General features: G+C 61.9%; 1 protein-coding gene across 1 annotated transcript in view; it reads left to right on the forward strand.

Annotated features, from left to right (window-relative positions):
• The first annotated feature begins 4,179 nt into the window (after positions 1-4,179).
• The window catches only part of SCARA5 (scavenger receptor class A member 5), a 120,716-nt gene continuing 103,414 nt past the window's right edge, over positions 4,180-21,481 (forward strand). Inside the window, exons 1-2 of the mRNA XM_075925959.2 lie at positions 4,180-4,473; positions 7,634-7,751. Of these exons, the coding sequence (XP_075782074.2) occupies positions 7,640-7,751 (112 nt within the window). The 5' untranslated portion in view covers positions 4,180-4,473; positions 7,634-7,639. The remainder of the gene's footprint in view (positions 4,474-7,633; positions 7,752-21,481) is intronic.

The following is a 21,481-nucleotide window of genomic DNA, read 5'->3' on the forward strand; positions in this document are numbered from 1 at the left end:
TGCATGCATAATAAAGTTTTCCTTCTAGATTTCTCTCCTGCCTCACTGCTTTGACCTCCAGCCTCGGACCCTTCTGGGGACTCTGTACCCCAGGGGAGCGAAATTTCCCCAACAATGGGCACAGCCCACTTCTTCAGATGACTGGCGTGTAAGGAGTCGGGCTGGTTTTCCGATAAATAGCACAGAGAGGGGATGGGGGGGGGGAAGGGGAGAGGAGGAAAAAAAGAAAAACGGGGGAAAGAAATTGTCAGTTGGCGTGTCCGTGCTCCGTGAAGCTGATAAGAATACTTAGTACCACTCTGCGAGCCCTTTGCTGGGTTCTGGATGTCACTGGGATGTGGAATGTAGTGGGCCATCCAGCCAGCGGCTTTGGTTCGACTTCTGCTGTAGGACTCAGACTTGTCAATGAAATGAAGTTCTGCAGCTTCCCGGTCCAGCTGGCTTGTGGAATTGGTCTGAAACAATACGGTGACTCCGAGACCCATCAATGAGTGCCCGGGCACCCGCGAGTCACCGTATTATTTCCAATAACAGTCCAGAGGTGACTGAGCGTTTCGCTTTGTCTGCGACCGTAACAGGATCACAATTCAGCTTCCAAAGCCCCTTTGCACGGGGAGAAGGGAATCCCCTTCTTGCCAGAGACTCGTGACTGGTCAGCGGTACCCCAGGCGGATGCCCGCGCCGGGCAATGCGGGGCCCTGCCACAATTACAGTCTCCCCAGAGCACTAATTGGAGGGAATCGAGCCATCACCCACATGTCCTGCCCAATTGGTCTGAAAGTCGAGCCCTCGCGCGCGGAGATGTGTCTGTACCTACTGGTTCCCCCTCAGAGGGCACCTTCCTCCCTCGATTGCAGGATTCAGGCCCACACGCGGGGGGTGGGGCGAAGGGGGCACATGCACCCCCATAACCCCTCAAGGGGAAGGCAGGAGCGGCGCACTGAGCAAGGCTCCTTCCCCCTGCTCCGGCCGGCTGGGAAGGCTGGGGCTGGTTTTCCCGCTCTCCCCCAGGAGCGAGGCGGGGGCCAGGGCTGGGCAGGGGTCTTACGAACTGAGGCTGTGGGGGGGCGCCACTAAGACTCAGAGTGTAGAAAATTGTGTCTGCTGCTGGTGCAGATGTGAATATGGGGGCGTCATTTGAGCTCCCTGCCTCAGGAGCCAAAATATTGTGGGCCGGCCCTGGGGCTGGGCCTCTTGGGGAGAGGTGGAGGGAGGGGTCAGTTCGGGTGGAGCACCTCTCTTGCCTTTCCCCGGCCGGCCGGAGCTCGTTTACCCAGTGGTGCCTGGCTTCAGACCCTGCCGGAGGGATCCGTTGAATTTCAACTTGGATTTTATATAGTTTCCGGTTCTGGGAGGGAGGCTTTCCTGCACTTCTAGGGTCTCACCTGCACTTCTAGGGTCCTACTTGCAGGTGCCAATCTGCTGCCTGATCTATGGTGACATGTACATTTCCAGTTGCCACCTGTAGGGCGGACAGGGCCTTTGTCCCAGGATCAGGCCGGTACTCAGGAGGAACCGGGATCTGCACCGATGCCAGACTCACACTCTAGGGATTCGCCAAAAACGTCCGAACCAGCGCACGGCCCCGCAGCACCTTAGAGGCGAACAACACATGTAGCAGCACCCTGCGCTTTCGTGAGCACAACCCGCTTCCTGGTCACCCCTGAAACATGGAGCTGGACATGCTGGTCGCTGCCGGGAGTGGTGCCCCTCTGGAAACCTCACCTTCATCCCCTCTAGCACCCCAACCCCGGCCCCAGGCCTGACCCTCGTCCTGCACCCAGACTCCCTCCCAGAGCTTGCTCCCAGCACCTCCTCCCGCACCCCAACTCCCTGCCACTGCAGGGAAAGTGAGGGAGATGGGAGAAAGAACCTGATGGAGGGAACAGAGCAGAGGGTGGAGCCTTGGAGAAGGACAGGGCAGAGGAGTGGCCTCAGGGAAGGAGGGCGGGGTAGGGTCTGACCTCAGGGAAGGAGGGCTGGGCAGGGGTGTGGCCTCAGGGAAGAAGGGGTGGGACGGGGGTGTGGCCTCAGGAAAGATGGGGCAGGGCAAGGGAGTTTGGGTTTGCGTGATTAACAAATTGGCAACCCTACCCCCGCCATATGTCATTTTGGTGCTCCCTGCCTCAGTTTCCCTCAAACTTCTCCAGCCCAGAATAGTGAAGGGAATTGCTTATAATCTCACCACCTCTGTTCTCAGCCCCGTATGGCTGAGGCTTAAATTATGATTCTGTAACCGACTGCTTACCGGAGATGACCTCGTGCTGGGCGAAGCGCCAAGGGGCAGTGAAGTCAGAGAGACCCGGTTTTAACTGTCTCCTTTGTCAAGCAGCGCAGGGCCAGCCAGGGACCTTCCCATCCTGCCCGACTGTGATTGTTAGTGGCAGAAGAAACCACATGGGGCTCTGCACCAGGCTTCCCAGCAGAGCAGATTTCTGGGTCTGGTTGCTGCTGCAATGGATCATAGCTAGGGGTGACGTGATCTCTGCATGTGGCTCCAGCCCACGGTCCCCAGAGTAATGTCTGAGCTCCAGCTAGCAGCAAAAACGAAGCACCGAGTCCTGCCTCCCGCCCCTGCACTTGGCTTTCCAGCCCACCTGGAGGCACCTCTGTGCTGCAGGGGGAGGGGCTTTGAGTTGAGATTAACAAGAAAGAACAAAAGTAAAGTCCGTGAGGGAGCTGGTGTGAAGGAAGAGGGGAGCGGGGGGCGGGGGGGTCGGGTAAGATACATTAATAGGTGCCCAGCTCTCTGCCTGAGCATCCCTGCTACAGGCGTGTGTGCGATTCCCTCCTGTGTTCTCTGTGCGTGTGCAAGCGTGCACTCACGTACGTGCATCTGTAAAGATGCTGAGGGCTCTGTGGCAGCTGCCTTCTTGCACGGGGACAGCAAGCCGGGAGCTCATGCTGGGCAGGGTCGGATGCAGACCCAGGCCATAGTGAGGGTAAAAGTACTTCTCCCCCCCGCAATGTTCTTGCCCCCAGCGCAGGGATGGGGTAGGTGGGGACCAGGGGCAACTGCCGTGTTCCCCTGTCGCCCTGTTCACTCCGGAGAGGCACCATCTAAGGAGCCAGCTTCTCTTCCCTATTCAGCCATCCCTCTCCTCCCCCCTGCTCCCCCACCTCCGGGCTCCTAGCACTAGGAGGAAACCAAAATAAACAGCCTGGCCCCTCCCTGGGCAGCTCCTCCCAGCTCAGGCCCAGGAGTCTAATCCCGGAGACAAACACAGCTGGGCTTACAGGGCCTGGGACTGCCCAGAGCTGCAGGCGCCTGCCAGGGAGGGGCAGGGCGCCCAGGCCTGAGGTCAGAGAGAGCAGGAGGAGCAGCAGCTCCCCAGGCGCCATGGGGAGGGGAGGGGGGGCAGCAGCTTGCTGGTGGGGGCTGCTGTGTTTCCAGCCCCAGGAGCAATTGGAGGTAGTGGGGGGCGTCTCAGTCCTGCAGCCAGTGTGCGCTGCGGGCCAGGCCACCACCAGGGGTTGGGGGAAGTGACTCCCCTTGTGGGGATGGCCTGCTTTGCCCCCCACCAGAAGCCCTGCCAAGCTGGGGGGGGGGGGGCTGGCTTGGGGAGGAGCCGAGGGAAGCTGGGAAGGGCAAAGGCTCCCTGGCTGGCTGGGGGGCAGCTTCCTGGCACAAGAGGGGCGCAGCTCCTGGGAGGAGAAGGGGCAGTGGGGTGTGCACCCTAGGAATGGGGTGTGGAGCCCCCTGAGTCCAAGCGGGGCAGATGGACACACACACACAGGCTGCTCAGTAGGGGATACCAGCCTACTACTGCTCCTGTGAATGGAGCTCCCCCTTAGGCTCCTGCACTGGAGTCCTGAGCTCAAAGCCAGACCAGGGCTCCGGCCAGGGCCAGCTTCACCCCTAACCAGAGTCCGGGGCTGCCCTGGCTGCGCGGGGAAGGCCGGCCAGTATTCCAGGCACTAGCCCCGACCTGGCTTCTGTGCCCCGCCCTGCTGCGGACGCCCTGTGTCACTTAGTCCCGCCGTGCCTCAGTTTCCCCACGGCGGCTCACAGCCCTTCCCCGGCTGGGGGAATACAGAGCGGGTGAGCCACCGTGGCTAGGGCTGGCCCAGGGCTGGCGGGCCGGCAGCTCCGCCCGCACGGGGGCCTCTCGGCCACGGGAGGGCGCCCGGCCCCCACCTCACTCCCGGCAACTCCTCCGAGCGCTACAAAACTCCGCGGCCAGGGAGCCGCTTCGGTTCAGAGCAGCCCAGCCCGGCAGCTGCCTCCGGCTCCGCGCAGCATCCCTCGGCGCCCGCAGCCCCGCGCCCCTGGCTGGCCCTGCCGGGGTCCCCCCTAGCGCCCTGCCCCCCGGGAAGGAGCCGGGGACGCTCTGCCCCCCGGCTATGGAAGGCGCCGCCTAGGGACCCCCTCGCTGAGTCTGGGGGCGCGGGGAGTCCTGCCCCGGCTGGGCCATGCTGCCTCGGCGGGGCTAAGCAGCGCGCCGCCTTCCAGCCGCGGGACCCGGGCTGCAGGTGAGTCCCGGGTGCCCGGAGAGGGTCGGGCTGCCCCCCGCCCGCCGGGTCCCTTCGCGGCATCTTCCCCACCGGCGCGGGGACTCGGGGCTCTTGGGCTGCTCCTGGGGCGCCCGTGACGGTCAGTGGGACTCGAGGGACCCGAAGTGCTTGTACCGGCGGCGGGGGCAGGTCTGCGGAGTGCCAGCTCTGGGGGGGGGGGGGCTGTCAGGGGTAGTGGGTAGAGCAGGGGGGCGGGAGACGGGACTCTTGAGCTCGCACCAGTTGTAGGGTCTAGTGGTTAGAGCAGGGGAGTGGGCGTTTGGGTTTGTAGCTCTGGTCATGTAGTGTAGTGGGTAGAGCAGGAGGCGCTGGGAGCCAGGGCATGGGATCATATGATGGGTTGTAGGGTGTGGTAGGTACAACGGGGGGGAGGGGGCTGGGTTCTGTGACTGGCTGTAGGGTGTAGTGGTTAGAGCCCGGGGCTCGGAGCCAGGACACTGGGGTTCTGTGACTGGCTGTAGGGTGTAGTGGTTAGAGCCCGGGGCTCGGAGCCAGGACACTGGGGTTCTGTGACTGGCTGTAGGGTGTAGTGGTTAGAGCCCGGGGCTCGGAGCCAGGGCTCTGGTGTTCTGTGACTGGCTGTAGGGTGTAGTGGTTAGAGCCCGGGGCTCGTAGCCAGGACTCTGGGGTGACTGGCAGTAGGGTGTAGTGGGTAGAGCAGGTGGGGCTGAGAGCTAGGTCATAGGATCCTATGATGGGCTGTAGGGTGTGGTAGTTACAATGGGGGGGCTGGGTTCTGTGACTGGCTGTAGGGTGTAGTGGGTAGAGCAGGTGGGGGTTGGGAGCCAGGACTCTGGGGTTCTGTGACTGGGTGTACAGTCTAGTACCGTGGTCACCTACCGGTAGATCTCAGGGACTCTAAGAGTAGCTCTTGAGCCCTCTCTGAACTGCGCGCCTGCACAGTGCATTTACATTAGATTTCCTCATTCGAGGAGCAGCTACTCACCCAGCAACAACACAGGTGAGTAGCTGCGAGGAATGGTGAGAGCTGGGAGGCCGGGAGGGCTGAAACAACCCAGCCAGCTGGCTGTGGCTTTTAGCTGAAAGAGGCTGCCCCGCACTCCAGCTAATCGGCGGCTTCTCCTCTGCACCTGCCCACGTGGAGCTTGGTGCACCCTGGCTGAGCGCCATGGCCAGCTGGCCGGGCAGACACTTTGCTTCCCTCCAGCCCGGCTGCCCTGCGCTCAGCCCAGGGAGGCTGCGTCTAGCTCCGGCTGTGCTGGAGCAAGCTTCCCAGGCTGAGCGCAGGATCACAGATGCCCATCTGATGGACTGTATATGACTAGCAATCTCAGACTACAACCCAGACGTCAAGACACTGGCAGATACTGTTCAGTCACAGGTGTCACACTGAGACTCTGTTATTGGAAGAAAAAATATATAATGATCAATACTTGATTTTAGATTTACAAAATAGCAGAGAACAAAATGTAGAATTGTAAATGCTTCATTTGACATTTAAATAGCATGAATTAAAAACAGCATTTATTTCATAACTATAAACACGTGATTTTAATTTTATATATTGCATCATTTAAAAATAAACTGTTTAACAGAGTGTATAAGGAGCCAGCAAGTGGGGATAGCAAGTGATGGACAGGAGAATAGAGAGGGCGGGGCTTCAAGGAAGGGGCGGGGCGGTAGATCTTCGCCTGTTCTGAGACTTAAAAAGTGATCTTGGGTGTAAAAAGGTTGGAGACCACTGGTCTAGTAGTTAGATCTGGGAGCTGGAAGCAGTGGGGGGGGGGGGAGACTCAGTGGGGGCGGGGCCTCAGCAGGAGGGGCGGGGCCTCTGCAGGGTGGGCAGGGCTAGGGGCTTGCCTCCCCCAGCCCTACCATGAGTGGGCCCTTCCCCCACGGGGCACATGTGTGGGGAGCTTGGGGACCTGCAGCACTTTTCACCTGGCAGGCTCAGCTCAGACGGCAGCAACCCCGTATTACCCCCCTCCGCACAGGGCCTGGCCTGGCTCTCCTTGGCCTGCCGCATCCCTCCCCCAGGCCTGGCAGGTGTGACACCCCCATTCCCAGCCAGGAGCAGCTGGGGGGGCCGATTCCCCCTCTCTCACCCTAGTAGACCTCTTTGTGAGCCAGCCTCAACCCCCCTACCCCTCTGGGGAAGGTCTTTGGGATCGGCCCCACTGGCCCACAAGAGGGGTCGGCTGGCTCCGCCGTCGCCATGACACCACAGGGCCAGGTAGGGTTGCCAGGTGTCTGGTATTCTACTGGACAGTCCGGTTTTTATCTCTGTCCAGTAAAAAAAATCAGAAAATACCAGACATGTGCAATATCCGGTATTTCCTGGTTTTCCGGCTGGGTGCCTGATGGAAGCCTGGCGGGGGTGGGGGGAGTGGCTGGGAGGCGGGGCGCGATCGGCGCCGGGAGCCCTCCGCTGAGGGTGTCCGAGGGGGAGTGACGCTTTGGGGAGGGGGAGAAGCCCCGTCCCTGCTCCTGAGCGCTGTTTGAGCGCGTTGTGGCGCCGGAGTCCAGGGGAGACGCCCGCGGGTGCTTTGTGGGTGCGTTTCGGCGCCTTCCACGGGCGCTCAGCCAAAACTGCCTGGGGTGAAATTTCTGCATCTTCCCACTGGGACACCCAAAGACCTGACTATGGGGGAGTCACCTTCCTACCCATGGCCTCTCCGGGAAGCTGCCGAGGCTCAGGGAGACATCCAGGTACACGGCCTTCCCGGTCCCTGGCTGGGCTGGCTGGGCTGTCAGGGCGAAGTGTCCACATGCTGAGACAGCCCACGCATCGCCTCCCAGCCCCGCAGAGCCAGGGCGAAAGCCAGGCTCCTTTGGCACTGAACCCGCAGGCCTCTCCTGCGAGAGCGAGCGGGGCGCTCCACCGGCTGGTGGCGGTAGTAGGTGCTTTATCCTCCATATGGTGCAGCCACTAGAGGGCGCCAGGGCATGTGGCTGGACGTGCAGGCCCCTGGGTATGCTGGGTAATGGCGCGAGGGGGGGTCTTTCTGACCCAGGCGTGGGTCCGGGTTATGCTTTGATGGCCTCCAGTGGCTGGTTACGGGGGCTGGGATGCGCCCGGTTTCTGCCCCTGCATTCTCCGGCGTCTGCCTCCCCATCTGCCCGGCGCAGTCTCACCGGCGTGTTCTCTCCCCGGCAGTGGAGGATGGAGAGCAAGGCCATGTACCTGCACACCTTCAGCGAGCGGGAGAACGGCTCCGTCTTCGAGGAGTCGTTTGAGGGAAGGAACCTGTCCAAGCTGAACCTCTGTGAGGACAGTAAGTTGGGGGAAAAAAGGGGGGGTGGAAGGGCAGCCTCCCCGAGCGAGGCTCCTTGCGGACTCTTTGCCATGGAAAACGGGCACTGTCCCCACCCCCAGCCCGAGCCGGGGTGGGGTGGGGCAGCTGCAAGGGCTGTGCCGCGGCCGTAGGCATGGGCAGGCGGCAGAGCCCCCGCCGGGAAGGTGTTCTCTGCATCTCACGTGGGCCAAGGCCGGGACGTGTGGCGACCGAATTTCCCCTCACCCCAGCGGAGAGATGAGGCGCCTGAGCAGGGCACTTGTCCTGCCTGGGATTTCAGGCCCTGGGGATGGTCACCCCAAAACCCACCACGGCAAACAGGACACCAGTTTCCGAGGCAACTGTTGTTAGGGGCCGAGTGGTGGGGCCCAAGAGGGTGAGGGCGCGGCCGAGACCGCACCCACGAGGCCCAATGGAGGCTGGCGTCGAAGGCCCCGGAGTCCTACCCATATTGCCGCAGATGTTTCTGGCTGGATCGAACAGTAAAACTCCCAGGCTAGGCAGGGCCACCAGGGCCTCTCGAGTCCCCTGCCCTGTGGCGGTTTCTCCGCGGCCTCAACGAGCAGAGCGTTGCAGGGACCTGTCCAAGCGAGGTCGGGCTGGAAGGGACCTCCGGAGGGAGGGCCACGTACAACCAGAGCAGCCCTGGCGGGATTGTCCAACCTGCTCTAGGAAACCTCCCAGGGTGGGGACTCCATACTCTCCTTGCTCCAGAGTTTAGCGCCCCGTAGGGGCAGGGGTGAGGACCTCTTTTTGGGTCCGGGGATGCTGACCCACAGAAAAATCAGTCGGGGGTCACACACGAGAGAGAAGCAAAACACCCCCAAACCCCTCAGTGACGTGGCCCCCCGACTAAAGAGGAGAAAGACACTCCCCACATTTCCCTCCCCACCTTCCCCTTGGGGGGCCCAGGCTGGTAGATTTTGTGTGCTCCAGTCCTGCGGGGGAGTGGAGCACCAGCACAGGGCTCCCCAATACTGGGAGGGAGCCCCAAGCCTCAGGGGCCGGATCCAAGCAAGCCGGGCCCCACATCCGGCATTCCCCACCCCTGCCTTAGAGCTAACCAGTGTTTGCCAATATTGAACCTCACTCTCCCTGGCCGCCCGTGGCCGTGGAGAGCAGTGGGGTGGCGCACTCCCCATAGCAGCGGGGGCCGTATGTGAAGACTCTTTTCGGGTCCCCTCTCAATCTTCTCCTCTTCACACCCAACACACCCGGGAGTTTTAACCTTTCTCACGGGTCCGGTTTCCCAAACCTTGGATCGTCGGAGTGGCTCTTGGACTCTCTCTACCGGGTCCCCCCCCTTTTCTTCAAGAGCCGTGTCCAGACGTGGCCACTGGGCTGCCGTGGAGGCCTCGCAGGGCAGGGTGGGGCAGCCCCCTCCCCTCTCTGGCCCCCTGAAGTCACCGCGCAATCAAACGGTGATTCCCCCTTCCCTACCGAGGTATTTCCCGGCAGCCCGCTCCCCTGGCCAGAGTCCCCTCTGCAGGGGCGGGTGTCATGTGGCCTCCCCCCATGACGTGTTTTGCCCCCGTGTTGAGTGTCGTCTTGTTGATCTCAGGCCAATTTTCTCATGTCTCAAGGGCGGTTTAGAATTCTAACCTGCCCCCTAACGTGCTTGCAACCCCTCCAGGCTTGGAGCCGGGCACCGATTTCAGAAGCAGGCTTGCCGGGCCATTATGAAAATCTGGACCAGTACGCGCCCCAGGCCTAGGTGGCATCGGGCTGGGGAAAGTCTTGGCATCTACAGCCCGGACATGTGGAGCCTGGCTCAGGCCAGCCGCCACTCCCCAGAACAGGCTGCATTGCCTGACGTATTCCAGGTGGGGGCTCCCTGCAGGCCAGGCTCAGGGACCATGCCGTGGGGATGCTTTGGGTTAGCTTTATAGAGGCTAGCCTGCCCTGCTAGAGCCTGGCCAGCTGGAGCGCACACAGCTGCCCAGGGCGGGTGGAGCGGAAGTGGGGTGGAGCTGGGTCTCGCTTCTCCATCTGGTAGTGTGGTCAGATGGGCGTGGGGAGTCCCACAGCTGAACAGGGGACTCCGGCCCAGCCTTCCAGCTGCCGCGCTCGGGTCTGCGTGCTCCCGGCCAGGGTTGGCTGGGGCTGCAGCCCTCCGGCCCGGGCCTTGCGAGGGAGACCCATTGCTGCCTGCTGCTGTCTGATGAGTAAGTCGCTGACCGCGTCAGCACGCAGGTGGGACGCAGGCGGGGCGGCGGGCGATGCCTGCTTCCGAGTGCTTGGTTTTGCGGCCGAGAGAGTCTCCTTCCAGTGCGGCGTTTTGCAAGGGGCATTCATAAAAATGAGTAACAATGGCAGCTGCCCAACCAGCAAATCGTTTCCCCCGGAGCCCTGCCGAGCCCCCACAGCTCCCTCCCGCGAGCTGGAGTCGGTCCCCGCTTGGAAGAGCAGCGGGGAGTCCAGTGGCACTCGAGAGATGGGGAGATTTATTAGGGCATCAGCTTGCATGGGTGAAACCCACTTCCTCAGAGGAGGGGAGTGGAGTTTGCAGAGGCAGGATAGATACAGGTTGGACCTCCCTGGTGCGGCACCCTTAGGACCCGACTGGTCCCGGATGAGGAATTTTGCTGGACCAGGGAAGGTCATTTCTGGTCCCAAACCTCTGCACCCCACTGGTTCCTGGCTGCTCCCCACAGCCCAGCTGAGCTGATGTTGGCTTCCAGCTCCGGCCCCCCCCCCCCCCCGCCCAGCTGAGCCGCATGTCGATTAAACAAAATTTAACACCCCAAGTGCGGTTTGGCCAGTAGAGCCCCGTAAACAACCCGGGACATCCAAGCAAGCCCGCTGACAGCAGCACAGGCTCTGCAGGTGCAGCCGAGGGCCTCGGGGCCCAGCCAGATCGTTCTGGCTGGGCGAATGCAGGGCAAGGGAAAGACCCAGCTTGACTCTTCGCTCCCGGGGGGCTCGGCAGGGCTGGGAAACCATCGCCCATGAGAGCCGGGTGGTGTTTTCACGCGTCCGCTGGTCTGACCCGAGGCCGTGAGAGCGCCGAGCCGAGCGACTGTACACGCGAGGGGGAGGGGGAGCCTTGTTCGCGGGCCCTGGGGGCTTTGAGCCCGAGGCAAACGTGATGCCATAAACCTCCCTCGGTCAAGAAAGAGTCAGGGTTGAGTGCGTTTCCATGGTGACCAGCCAGCACCCCAAACCAGCCTTGCATTGTGCGAAACCAGATTTCCACAGCCCGGCCTCGGCGGGGGTGGGCATGGATCCCGCCAGGTCCCCGTCGCCTCCTCGTTCTCCTGCGCCGACTCCCCGTCCGCCCCTCCTTCCCCGCCCACCCCGCCTGTGCTCTGGAAGGGACAGGGCGGCCATTTCAGCCTTGGCGGGTGAGTTTGGGGAGGCTCCTCAGTGGACAAGCCCCCGTTGGGGGGAAACCCCCCCCTGTGATGGGCACAGGCTGGCCCCTGGGTGGCGGCCTCTGAGGAGACGTCAAGGGCTGACAGACACAGGGAGCCAACGTCCTCGCTTAGCGTCGCTTGAACTCCCAACCCCGCCCCACCCCTGTGGCGGGTGGTAACGTGGAGATTTTAGACAGCGCCGACTGGATGCTCGTGGGTGGGCTGGGGCTGACAGACCGGCCCCTGGTTGCCGTGGTAGCCGAGGGAAAGGGGGCTGCCATGACAGGCTGTCCTGGCGGGGGACAGGGCAGGACTGCTGGCCTTGCTGCAGGGAGCTCCGTTTTTAAGCCTTCCTCAGGGGGCGGAGTTACACAAGCTCGCTCTAGCCCCGCCTCCAGTGGGGGAGTGTTTATAAAAGGCCCGTGAGGGCTCGCGTGTGAGGATAGTTTGCTTCAGGGGACGGCTTTGTCGCGTCCACAGGTCCAGAGCCTGGGTGAGCTGGGTTCAGAGAGACCCCTGGGCTGTCCCAGTTCATGAGACTAAGAACATAAAAGCCACCATAACAGGTCAGACCACTGGTCCGTCTAGGCCCCTGTCCTGTCAGTTGATAGTGGCCGGTGCCCCAGAGGGAGTGAACAGAACAGACAGTTATTCTGGCTAACCCCCTGTTGTCCGGTCCTACTGCCTGGCAGTCAGAGGCTTCAGGACACAGAGCAGGGGGTTACCTGCCTGCCCTTCCTTACAGCCATTGATGGACCTACGCTCCATGAATTTATCTAATTCTTTTCAGGACCTGTTTATAGTCTTGGCCTTCACAGCATCCCCTGGCAAGGAGTTCCACAGGTTAACTGTATGTTGTGCCGGGGGGGAGGGGGAATCTTTCCTCTTGTTTGTGTTAAAGGTGTTAGAGGTGGTTTAATTGAATAATCATGTAACTCTACAAAATCTTGCCAGTTACATGATTATTTGATGGTCCCCAGGGGCGGGGCGGACAGCCACTGCACTCCAGACCCCACTCTTGGGGAGCTCCCTGACACCCCACGCTGCTGCCTCTGATGTGGCGCTGTCCGCAGGGTGTGGAATTCACTGTGTCGCAAGCCGGCGGGTCTCCCAATGAGCATTCTGGCTTAACAGCCCTGCCTGCCAGCCTCCCGCACTCCAGGGCCTGCCCCGCCCCCCGAGTCGCCCCCACCCCGTTCCAGTAACACTGCACCACCCAGGGAATGTTTCTTCTGGCAGCACCATCATCACTGCGCCCCGCCCACCTTGGCACCGCGCGCTGCACTGCCCAGGCACCAGCTGCTCTCCCAGGGGTTCCCCTAGGAGTTGCCGTGGCCAGTGAAACGGGTGTTCCCCTCCCCGCCCCCCCGGGCATGGGACTGGGATGCATGTCAGCTGCCAAGCTGGGCGTTCCACTGGCGCTGTCCGAACCTGTCGCAAGGCCTGTGTGGTCTAGGTTGAGAGCACGGGGCGGCGCTCTCACCACGGGCTCGCAGGGCAACGCTGGAGCTCAGCCAGTCGGCCGCATCCTGCAGGCCCCCGTGGGGGGTGGGTGTTGCTCCTGCCTCGCAAGGGGCCCTGCATCGTGCACCGCGCGCCAAGAGCCCCACTGCTGGGCCGCACCATGCCGAGGTGGCCTAGAACGGACGGAGAACTCCGCCAGCGAGGGCTCGACTTCTGTGAGTCCGATGCCAGCGCGGTGCTGGGGAGCCAGCCCCCAGCCCCCTCCCTATTAGGAACACCAGTGCACTGGGGAAAACGAGGGGCCCTGGGGCAGTTCGGGGTGCGTCCTCACGGCACCCTGAGCTTGGAATAAGCGATGCAACTTGCGTAGCTTCTTTTGCGCGTATTTCACAATCGAGCGCTGTTCTGAAACGTCCCTTATGCCTCATGGAATGCGGCTTACAGGGACGGCGGAGTAGCGTGCCCGTTATATTTTGAGCTAACGGGCACGCTGGCAGGACGTGGAAATCGTTTCGGGATACCAGAAGTATCCTGAAATCGCGCCGCTGTCAAGATGCACCCTTAGAGACTAACCAAAATAGAGAGAACCATGAGTGTTCATGGGTAAAACCCACTTCCTCAGAGGTGTTGGAGGGGAAATAACAGAAACCCAGAGAAATAGAACAGCAGAAGAAGTACCTGTCGTTTGTAGGAGCAGTGTTAAGGAGGCTAATGAAGTGGGCTGGGAGTGTCCCGTTCGTAGCTGTTGATGTGAAAATGGTTATTTCTGCTTTGGGGAGTGGAATCTCCTTTACTTCCTTCCCCCTTCCTCACCGACATGCCAAAGTTTGACCAAACTCTCAGACCTTCCCACGGTCCTTTAACCTGTCTTCTCTAGAAACCTAGAGCACCATCTGTCTGTCTGTGACTCCAGTCCAAATCCAGGCTGTCTCCTGCATGTACTTCTCCCCTGGGCAGAGGGGGAGAGACCAAACCGGTTTAGCCAGCCTCTTCCTTCTGCCCGAAGGCCTTAGAAAAGCAACGGGCTGGGACGTAGCGGAATAGTGAGTCTAAAGCCATGCTAATGCTTCTGGGGTAGCCACATGGCCCCTATGGGCGGTGGGTATGATAGGCAAGTGCCTTCCCACACTGCTAGCCTGGCTCCGCTCCAGACCCTGCCCCCAGGATGCCTGCTCTAAGTGTACTGAGGGCCGAGTCTTGCTGTCCCCAGCACCCTCCCTGAGCTCCGGGGTGGTGCCACTCCACTTCCGTGTGGGGGGAGTGGGGCAAGGTTTGGCTCCTGTGGGGGGAGGGTCCTGGGCAGAAGGGGCGGGGCTGGGGCAGGGCTGGAGGCTGGGGGAGGCAACCCACCGCCCAGGGTGGCTCCCCCCCTTGTGCCGCCGCTGTAGACCCGAACGGGGCAGTTGCCCACAATACGTCGCGTGCCTGGCGTGTCGCTGCATGTCCGTTTGCAGAGGAGGCTACACCCCTCCCACGCGTCGCCCGAAGGCAGCTGCCGTCCTCCAGCTCCAGGGCTTTTTCGTTGGAGCTTCCGCCGGGTTTGGAGCCCAACGCCAGTTGCTGTGCTTCCCACGGGGCTGCCAGGCGCCCAGAGACCGCGGTGACCAGCGTGGGAGAGGCACCTCCCGAGGCCAGGACAAGGCCACCGTTGCCTCTTCCAGCGCCCCAGGCTGCCACCCCCACAACACGTGCCGGCGCCATCGTGGTTCCGAGCGGGGAAGGACTTGCCCGGGGCAGAGCAGTAGCAGAGAAGGGAAGTGGGCTGACGGGCAGCGCTCCGCCCCTTAGGCCACGCTGCCTCGCGCCTCCGCCTGTCTTCGGAGCTGTATTTCAAATGGAGCGGTGTGGCCGCTGCGGCTCCTGGCGGCAGGGCCGGGCTCACACACGTTGAGGCCTTGCACGATGTCACATTGAAGAGGCCCCCGTAGCGTTTCCCCCCGAACGGGCCTTGTTCTATCAGAAAGGACGTCGAACGGAGCAGCCGTGCGGGTTTCCAGGGGCAGCCAGGCCAGTGCGGCGGCAGCAACATGCTAGTCCTTGTTCGGGATTAGCGGCCCTGCCTCACGCGAGGCCCGCGCTGCGGCTTGGGCCCGAATCTGGCCCTGTCTTCCGGGCAGTGGCTCCGTCGCCGGGGTGCTGTGGGCCTTGGGTTTTCATTCGGCCTGGCTGCTGGCAGGCAAAGGGCTCAGAGCTCTGTCCCACATGCCGGCCTGAGGGCGTTCCCTGCGGGGGGGTCTGCTGCCCCCCACGGGGCCTTGGCCTGTGCAGCGGCGCTGTGTGGGAGAGACGCGCTGGCCGCCGAGCGATCGCTCCCCCGCAGACAAGCTGACGGGCCCGGTTCCGTGCTCGGGGGCCTCGCACAGCTCCCTGGGCTAGGACGCCTCCGTGTCACTCCCGGGGGATGGGCAGCCGGAGCAGAAGGCTGGTCTGGGGGGGACGCTCAGAGGTGGGGGGCTGCATTCTGAGCCCCACGAGCAGGCTGTCCGGGAGCTGCCCCTGCGCCGCGGCAGCAGGGCCAAGCCCACGATCGCTCTGTCCCTCTGCATTGGGGGATGCCTCCCCCTCGGCGGGAGCTTTTGAGCCTGTGACCACCGGCCCCAGGGCGCAGCTTTGAGGCCAGGGCGATGGGCCTGCCGGTGGAACGCTGCACAGACACACTGGTCCCATGGGGCGGGGGGAGCAGCTGGAAGACAAGGGGGCTGAGGGGCCTGTCCTCCTTGGGGGTGAAGTCTGCCTGCTGGGCTGGAGGGGGTCCAGAGGGGGGCAACCAGAATGACTCGGGGGCTGGAGCACTTCACCGAGGAGGAGAGGCTGAGGGATTTGGGCTTGTTTAGTCTACAGAAGAGAAGAGCGGGGGGGGGGAGATTCAGCAAATTAATTCATGGGGTGCCATGGGGGGGGTCCCCCCTTCGCCCTTACCGAGGCCTCTCGAGGTTGCACAAAGAGCACCTTGACGGCGGGAACCGTAAACACGTCAACAAAATGCTGAAATACCAGAGCTAAAGTATGGTCGTCCTCACTATCCCTAAATGCTCAGAACTTCCCAGCAGGTGGAAGGATGGAACTGGGCCCCCAAAAGGCCGGCCTGAGCCACGTGAGCTAACAGAGAATCCCCATTATCCATGTTGCAGTATAAGGCGCCTGACACACAGTTGAGCCGGGCTGATGCCATCCCGCAGAGGGCGGCGGCACAAAGACGGACACACCCACCTGCTGGTTGCAAAGCGATCGCGGGCCAATGGGGGAGCAGCCGTTCTGGGCACGGCTGGTTGCTCGGGGTGCCCCCGGGGGCTGGCTAGATTGTAAAACCCGTTGGGCAGAAGCGGGGCGGAATTTGGTAACGCACACTGCTCCCCTTGGGGATTGCGGAGAGCAAACCCTGCGCCATGAGGGCGTGGAAGCCCCGTTTCCACAGCGGCGACTCTTTCTCCACGTGGAGAGCGAGTGGGCGGCTGGAGGGCTGAGGCCAGCCCCTTGCGGGCCCTGATCTAAGTGTGAATGTCAGAGAAACGACCGCAGCTATCCTCATGCTGAACCCCCGGCTCCATCTGTTTGGCCAGGGACATGGTGCTGGGCCCAGCAAATGGGAACCGCATGCAGCTAATGAATCGCAGATTGACACACGCGGGAGAGCTGGGGCTGCTGCTTTTCACGGCTTCCTCCCTGCTCCGAACCGCCTCTCGCAGCAACGTTTCCCCCGGGAGCCGGCCCCGCCCCGGCCAGGGAGTGACCTCAGCGCTGGATCAGCTCATACGCCGGCTGCAGCCCCTCGCGGCTCTACACCCAGCGTAACCCTTTGCAGGCTCGGGCCTTTGCATCTGCAGCCAGACAGCACACGGGGGCCGATGCTGGCTCGTCTGGTCAGGCCTGCTCCGTGCGCTCCAACTGGCCTGCCTTTCAGAGGGTGCTGGACACCCCTTTATGCTCAATGGGTGCCGTGCAGGTGTCAGAATCTCACTGCAGCTCGGCCCCGGACATACAGACGGGCTGCTCTGGTGAGCCCCGCCAGGCTGGGGCAGCCTCATCCGGGGAAGCAGTTACCTGCTCCAGCCCTACCAGTTAACCGTTAACTTGGTACATCCCTAATCAAGATGGGATGTTTTGCTAATATAGCCACTCCAGTTCCAACAGGGGCACTGAGGGAACCTGTGGAACTCCTCGCCAGAGGATGCTGTGAAGACCAAAACTGTAACAGGGTTCAAAAAAGAGCCACATAGAGTCATGGAGGTTAGGCCCATCGATGGCTATTAGCCAGGAGGGGTAGGAGTGGCGTCTTTAGCCTCTGTTTGTCAGAAGCTGGGAATGGGCGACAGGAGGGATCACGTGAGGATTCCCTGTTCTGTTCCCTCCCTCTGGGGCACCTGGCACTGGCCACTGTGGGCAGACAGGACCCTCGGCTGGATGGACCTTTGGTCTGACCCCGTCTGGCCACTCGTATGTTCTTATGACATCTTCTGGCCTGTGTTCTACGGGGCTCAGACACGATGGTATCTTGGTGCCTTGGATCTTGTCTATATTTACCTGGAAGGTCGAATTAGATACGCAACTCCAGCTCTGTTAACTATGCAGCTGGACTCGACCTGCCCTCATTCGAGTTTCCCCGCTATGGCCACAGTGGGAGGCCAACGGAAGCGAACGCTCCCAAGGGTTTCCCTTTCCCCGACGGGAGCAGGAGTAGCAGCATGGATGGGAATTCCCTCTGAGTTGGATTATCTAGACCCACTCCATCGAACTCCGGGAGATCGATTGCGGCCGCTGCATGGATGTGCTGTGTAGTGGCGATGTAGGACTGCCAGGTGTCCGGTTTTAGCCTGGACTGTCCATTATTCGGTTCCCCCATCCGGTAAAGAAACCAGAAAATACCGGCTATTTTTGCTCAATAACTTTGGTCTCCTCCCCCCCCCCTTTTTTTTCTCAACAGATTTTGGAGGGGGGGAGTATTTGGTATTTTTTGTTAAACCATCTATTGAGACGTGGAATCTGCAACTCACAGGGAGGTGGGATAAGATGTGTGAAGCTTCACCCTGGGCAGTTTTAATTTGCCTGTTGACACAGTTGCAGGAATTGGACACTCGCTGCTGCTTCTTCCTTCCTGGTTTTAGGGGATTACATCTGGCTCTGACATACTGTATACCTGGCTGGAGCCGTTATGCAGCCTGGCCTGTGTGCGACGCTGGGAAGGGGCAATAGGGGAGGGAGCATGAGACGGTTCCCGGTTCTGCTCCCTCCCTCTGCGGGTCCCGGGCGTTGGCCGCTGTTGGAGGACAGGGTCCTGGGCTAGACAGACCCGGTCTGGCTGCTCTCATGCTCGAATGGAAAGCACCGTCTCTTATGGAGCTACGAGTGTAGCGGCAGTGGAAGGGTTGGGCTGTGATTTCCGTTCCGGCAGGACTAAAATACACCCAGGGCTCTCATTAGCCTGCCCGCCGCAGCCCGGAGGTGGCAGCTCCTGCCTCGAGGGAACAGCCGTGCTCTGACATGGGGTTGGGCAGGCCGCGGGCAATTCCTCAGCTGGGAGCTTGTCGGCCCCCCGCCAGAGGACAAGCACTAAGGGTGAATATAAAAGCAAACACAGGACAGTGCAGAGCCCAGAGAGCGCCCTGTAACACCGGCAGGAGGAACCGAACCGGGGACCTCTTGTACTCAGTGCAGGAGCCTCTAAGCTTGAACAGAAGAGCAGCCAGACAGGGTCAGACCAAAGATCCATCCAGCCCAGTGTCCTGTCTGCCCACAGCAGCCAATGCCAGGTGACCCAGAGGGAATGAATCAAACAGGTAATGCTCAAGCGATCTCTCTCCTGCCATCCATCTCCACCCTCTGACAAACAAAGGCCAGGGACACCACTCCTTAACCATCCTGGCTAATACCCATTAATGGACTTAACCTCCATGAATGTATCTAGTTCTCTTTTAAACCCTGTTGCAGTCCTAGCCTTTACAACATCCTCAGGCAAGGAGTTCCACGGATACAGGCCAGCTGGCTCTCAACTAAGGGTGCAGCGCAAAATCCTCCTCTTGCTGTCAGTGGTCTCAGCACCGCTCCGTGGTACAGTGCACCCCACCCAGCAGGCGTGGGGTTCCACACGTGACCCCCTGGCTGGGGAAGCCAGTCAATCTCCCTCCCCCTCCGGCCTCCGCCTGTTTCCTTCCTCCCACCCTCTGCCAGGCTCTCCCATTCTTAGTGTCCTCTCTTCAGCCCAGGACAGTCTCCTTGGGGCGCCCAGCACAAGGGGCCCTACGGGGGGGGGCAGGCGCCCGACGTTACCGTAGGACCCAGCCCACCCTTGCGGTTCCCGGGCCTTGCCTTTCTCCCCGTCTCTCGTGTGCGTGTTCGGCGGCTGGGCCGGGGCGAGGACGTCGCACAAGTGCTTGGGAGACCCTTGGGGAGCCCGGGCAGGAGGGCCGGGCCGTTCCGGCCACGGAGGCCTGGCCATGAGCTCCCAAGCGCAAAACGCGACCCAACGGCGCCTGGTAAGTCCTGTCTGTGGGACTGGCCCCTCAGGCTGCTCCAGCGAGGGTGGCCCTTTGTCCTCGCGTATCGAGGACAGTTCTGGGTTGGCTTCTCTCCCCCCTCCCGCTCTGATGCGAAAGGGGGGGGCTTTATGGCCCCTCGTTGGCTCTTGAGGCCAGAGGAGAAAGGAATCCGGTGCACCCCAGTGCGGCTCTCCGGCAAGGCTGCAGCTGCCCCAACCTGCAAACCGAGGTTTGGATTTCACACGCCTCCGCGTGCAGCGGGATGGTCAGAGCCAGTGGGCCCGAATGGGGGGCAGGGCTCTCCCACTTTTCAACGCAGGCCCGGCCCTCCCCCAAAGCCCCACCCTGGTGTGACGGCGCGTTGGGGGTTCCCCGTCTCCTGCACCCCGAAATGGCACAAACAGACTGTACCAGCCAGTGGAATTGAGGGTGGTTTATTGCTCCTCCAGCACAGCGCAGCACAGATGTAATCTGGTTACAGGAACTGGGCTAGGATGCCTCAGGCCCCCTTGAGATGGGGGAGACTGGGCCCCTAAACTCCAGCCCCTTCCCCTAGGCTCTCCTCCATGCCCTCCGACAGCCAGCAACCAACTAACTAACTTCCAGCCCTGCCCCCCAGCCAGGGCAGCATCCACCTCCCTTTGTTCCTCTCCATGGGGGGTGTCTGGCCCCTGGCTCAACAAGTTTGGCATTACCTCTGCCTAGCGAGGTTTTCCCTGCTGGGTCTTGCTCCAGACAGCAGGGGTCACCACAGCCCAGCCAGGTACCCCCACTACGTCACAGTTCTCCCCCCTCCGAGAGCGAACTGAGCAGGGTCACTCCGCTTGTGACCTAGGGAAGTTCGGGTCCTCTGCGTGGGAACCCGCCCTGGGGCCATGGGTGCTCCCCTTGACTCGGGCCGACCGTGGCAAGGCCCCACATGAGCTGGCTTTCCTCCGTCCACTCGCCACCCCACTCCAGGGCGACTGGCGCAGGCCTGTCCTCGGGGGTCACACCCACCCTTCCGCTGGCCTTGATCTCTGGCCAGGGTCTCTCGGGCCGGGGCCATGAGCCCAGTGAGCCTTCTCTGGACAGCCAGGGCGGCTTCCACCCCCGAAGCTCCATCCAGGGAGGTCTTCCCCTCCCATAACTCTCTCAGCAAACCCAGAGGGTCCTCTATCTGGGGTAGAGACCCCCAAGCCGCTTTCCTCCTGTCTTGGGCCTTCCCGCCCCTCTGGCAGGAGTCACAGGACCGGCAGTACCGCTGCACGGCTGTAAAGATTCCCGGCCAATAGAAGTGCTGGAGCAGCCTCAGCCGGGTGCTCCGGATCCCCCGGTGGCCCCCAACAGGGACATCGTGGGCCAAATACAGCAGCTTGAGGCGATACTTTCGGGGGACGACCAGCTGCCGCTGGACCCCCCATGCTCTCGCCTTCGTGGGGGGAAGCCATTCACGGAACAGGAGTCCACGCCCCCGCAGGAATCTCTCCTGGCCACCTCTCCCCCGGGGCCGAGCTGCACGGAGGCCAGCCTGGTCCCTCAGCCTCTGCAAGGAGGGGTCTGCCTGCACCTCAGCCTGGAATTCAGCTGCTGAGGCAGGGATCAGGACCTGTTCCCCACCTTTGCCTAGGTCCGGAGTCCCAGCCTGGCTGGACCCCGTGTCCACTGGGATGGGACCCTGAGGACGCTGCCCGGAGTACTTCCCTGGACCCAGGTTGTCAGCCCCCCGCTGGCTCTGGCTCCGGGTAGTGACTAGAGCCCGCTGGGATTCATGGGGCCATTCCTCTAGGTCATTCCCCATCAGCACCTCGGTGGGCAAGTGCGGGTGCACCCCCACTTCCTTGAGGCCCTCCTTGGCCCCCCATTTCAGATGCACCCTGGCTACAGGCACCTTAAACGGGGACCCGTCTATGCCCTTCAGGGTCAGCTGCGCGTGGGGTAGTATCCGCTCTGGGGCCACTATGTCGGATCGGGCCAGAGTCACCTCCGCCCCCGTGTCCCAGAAGCCGGTCACCTTCCTACCATCCACCTCCAGGGGTATGAGGCACTCGCTCCGCAGGGGCCGTCCTGCCCCCACACGGTACACGGAGAAATCCGCCTCCCGAGGGTCAGACCTCCCAGGGGAGGTGCACTGAGCATCCTTCCCCTCTCTCTGAGCTGAGGTTTGCCTGCCAGCCCCTGCCTCTGGGGCAGCCTGCCCTTCCTCCCGCCCCAGCCAGTTAACCCTGGAAAGTCCCCGGTCCTGGGACCTGGTGCACTGAGCCCTCTTGTGGCCTTTTTGCCCACAGCGATGGCAAGTTAGGCTTTGGGCTGTCTCTGTCCAGGCCCTGGCTGGTTCTCTGGGGCGCAGACGACCTGTTCCTTGGTCTCGCCCCGTAGTTGACTCCCTCCGTCGCTCAGCCGAGATCCGGTCTCTGCGCGATTCCCTTTCTCTCCG

Source organism: Pelodiscus sinensis, chromosome 3 (assembly GCF_052426305.1).
Source record: "Pelodiscus sinensis isolate ZL-2025 chromosome 3, ASM5242630v1, whole genome shotgun sequence".
Taxonomy (NCBI): Eukaryota; Metazoa; Chordata; order Testudines; family Trionychidae; genus Pelodiscus; species Pelodiscus sinensis.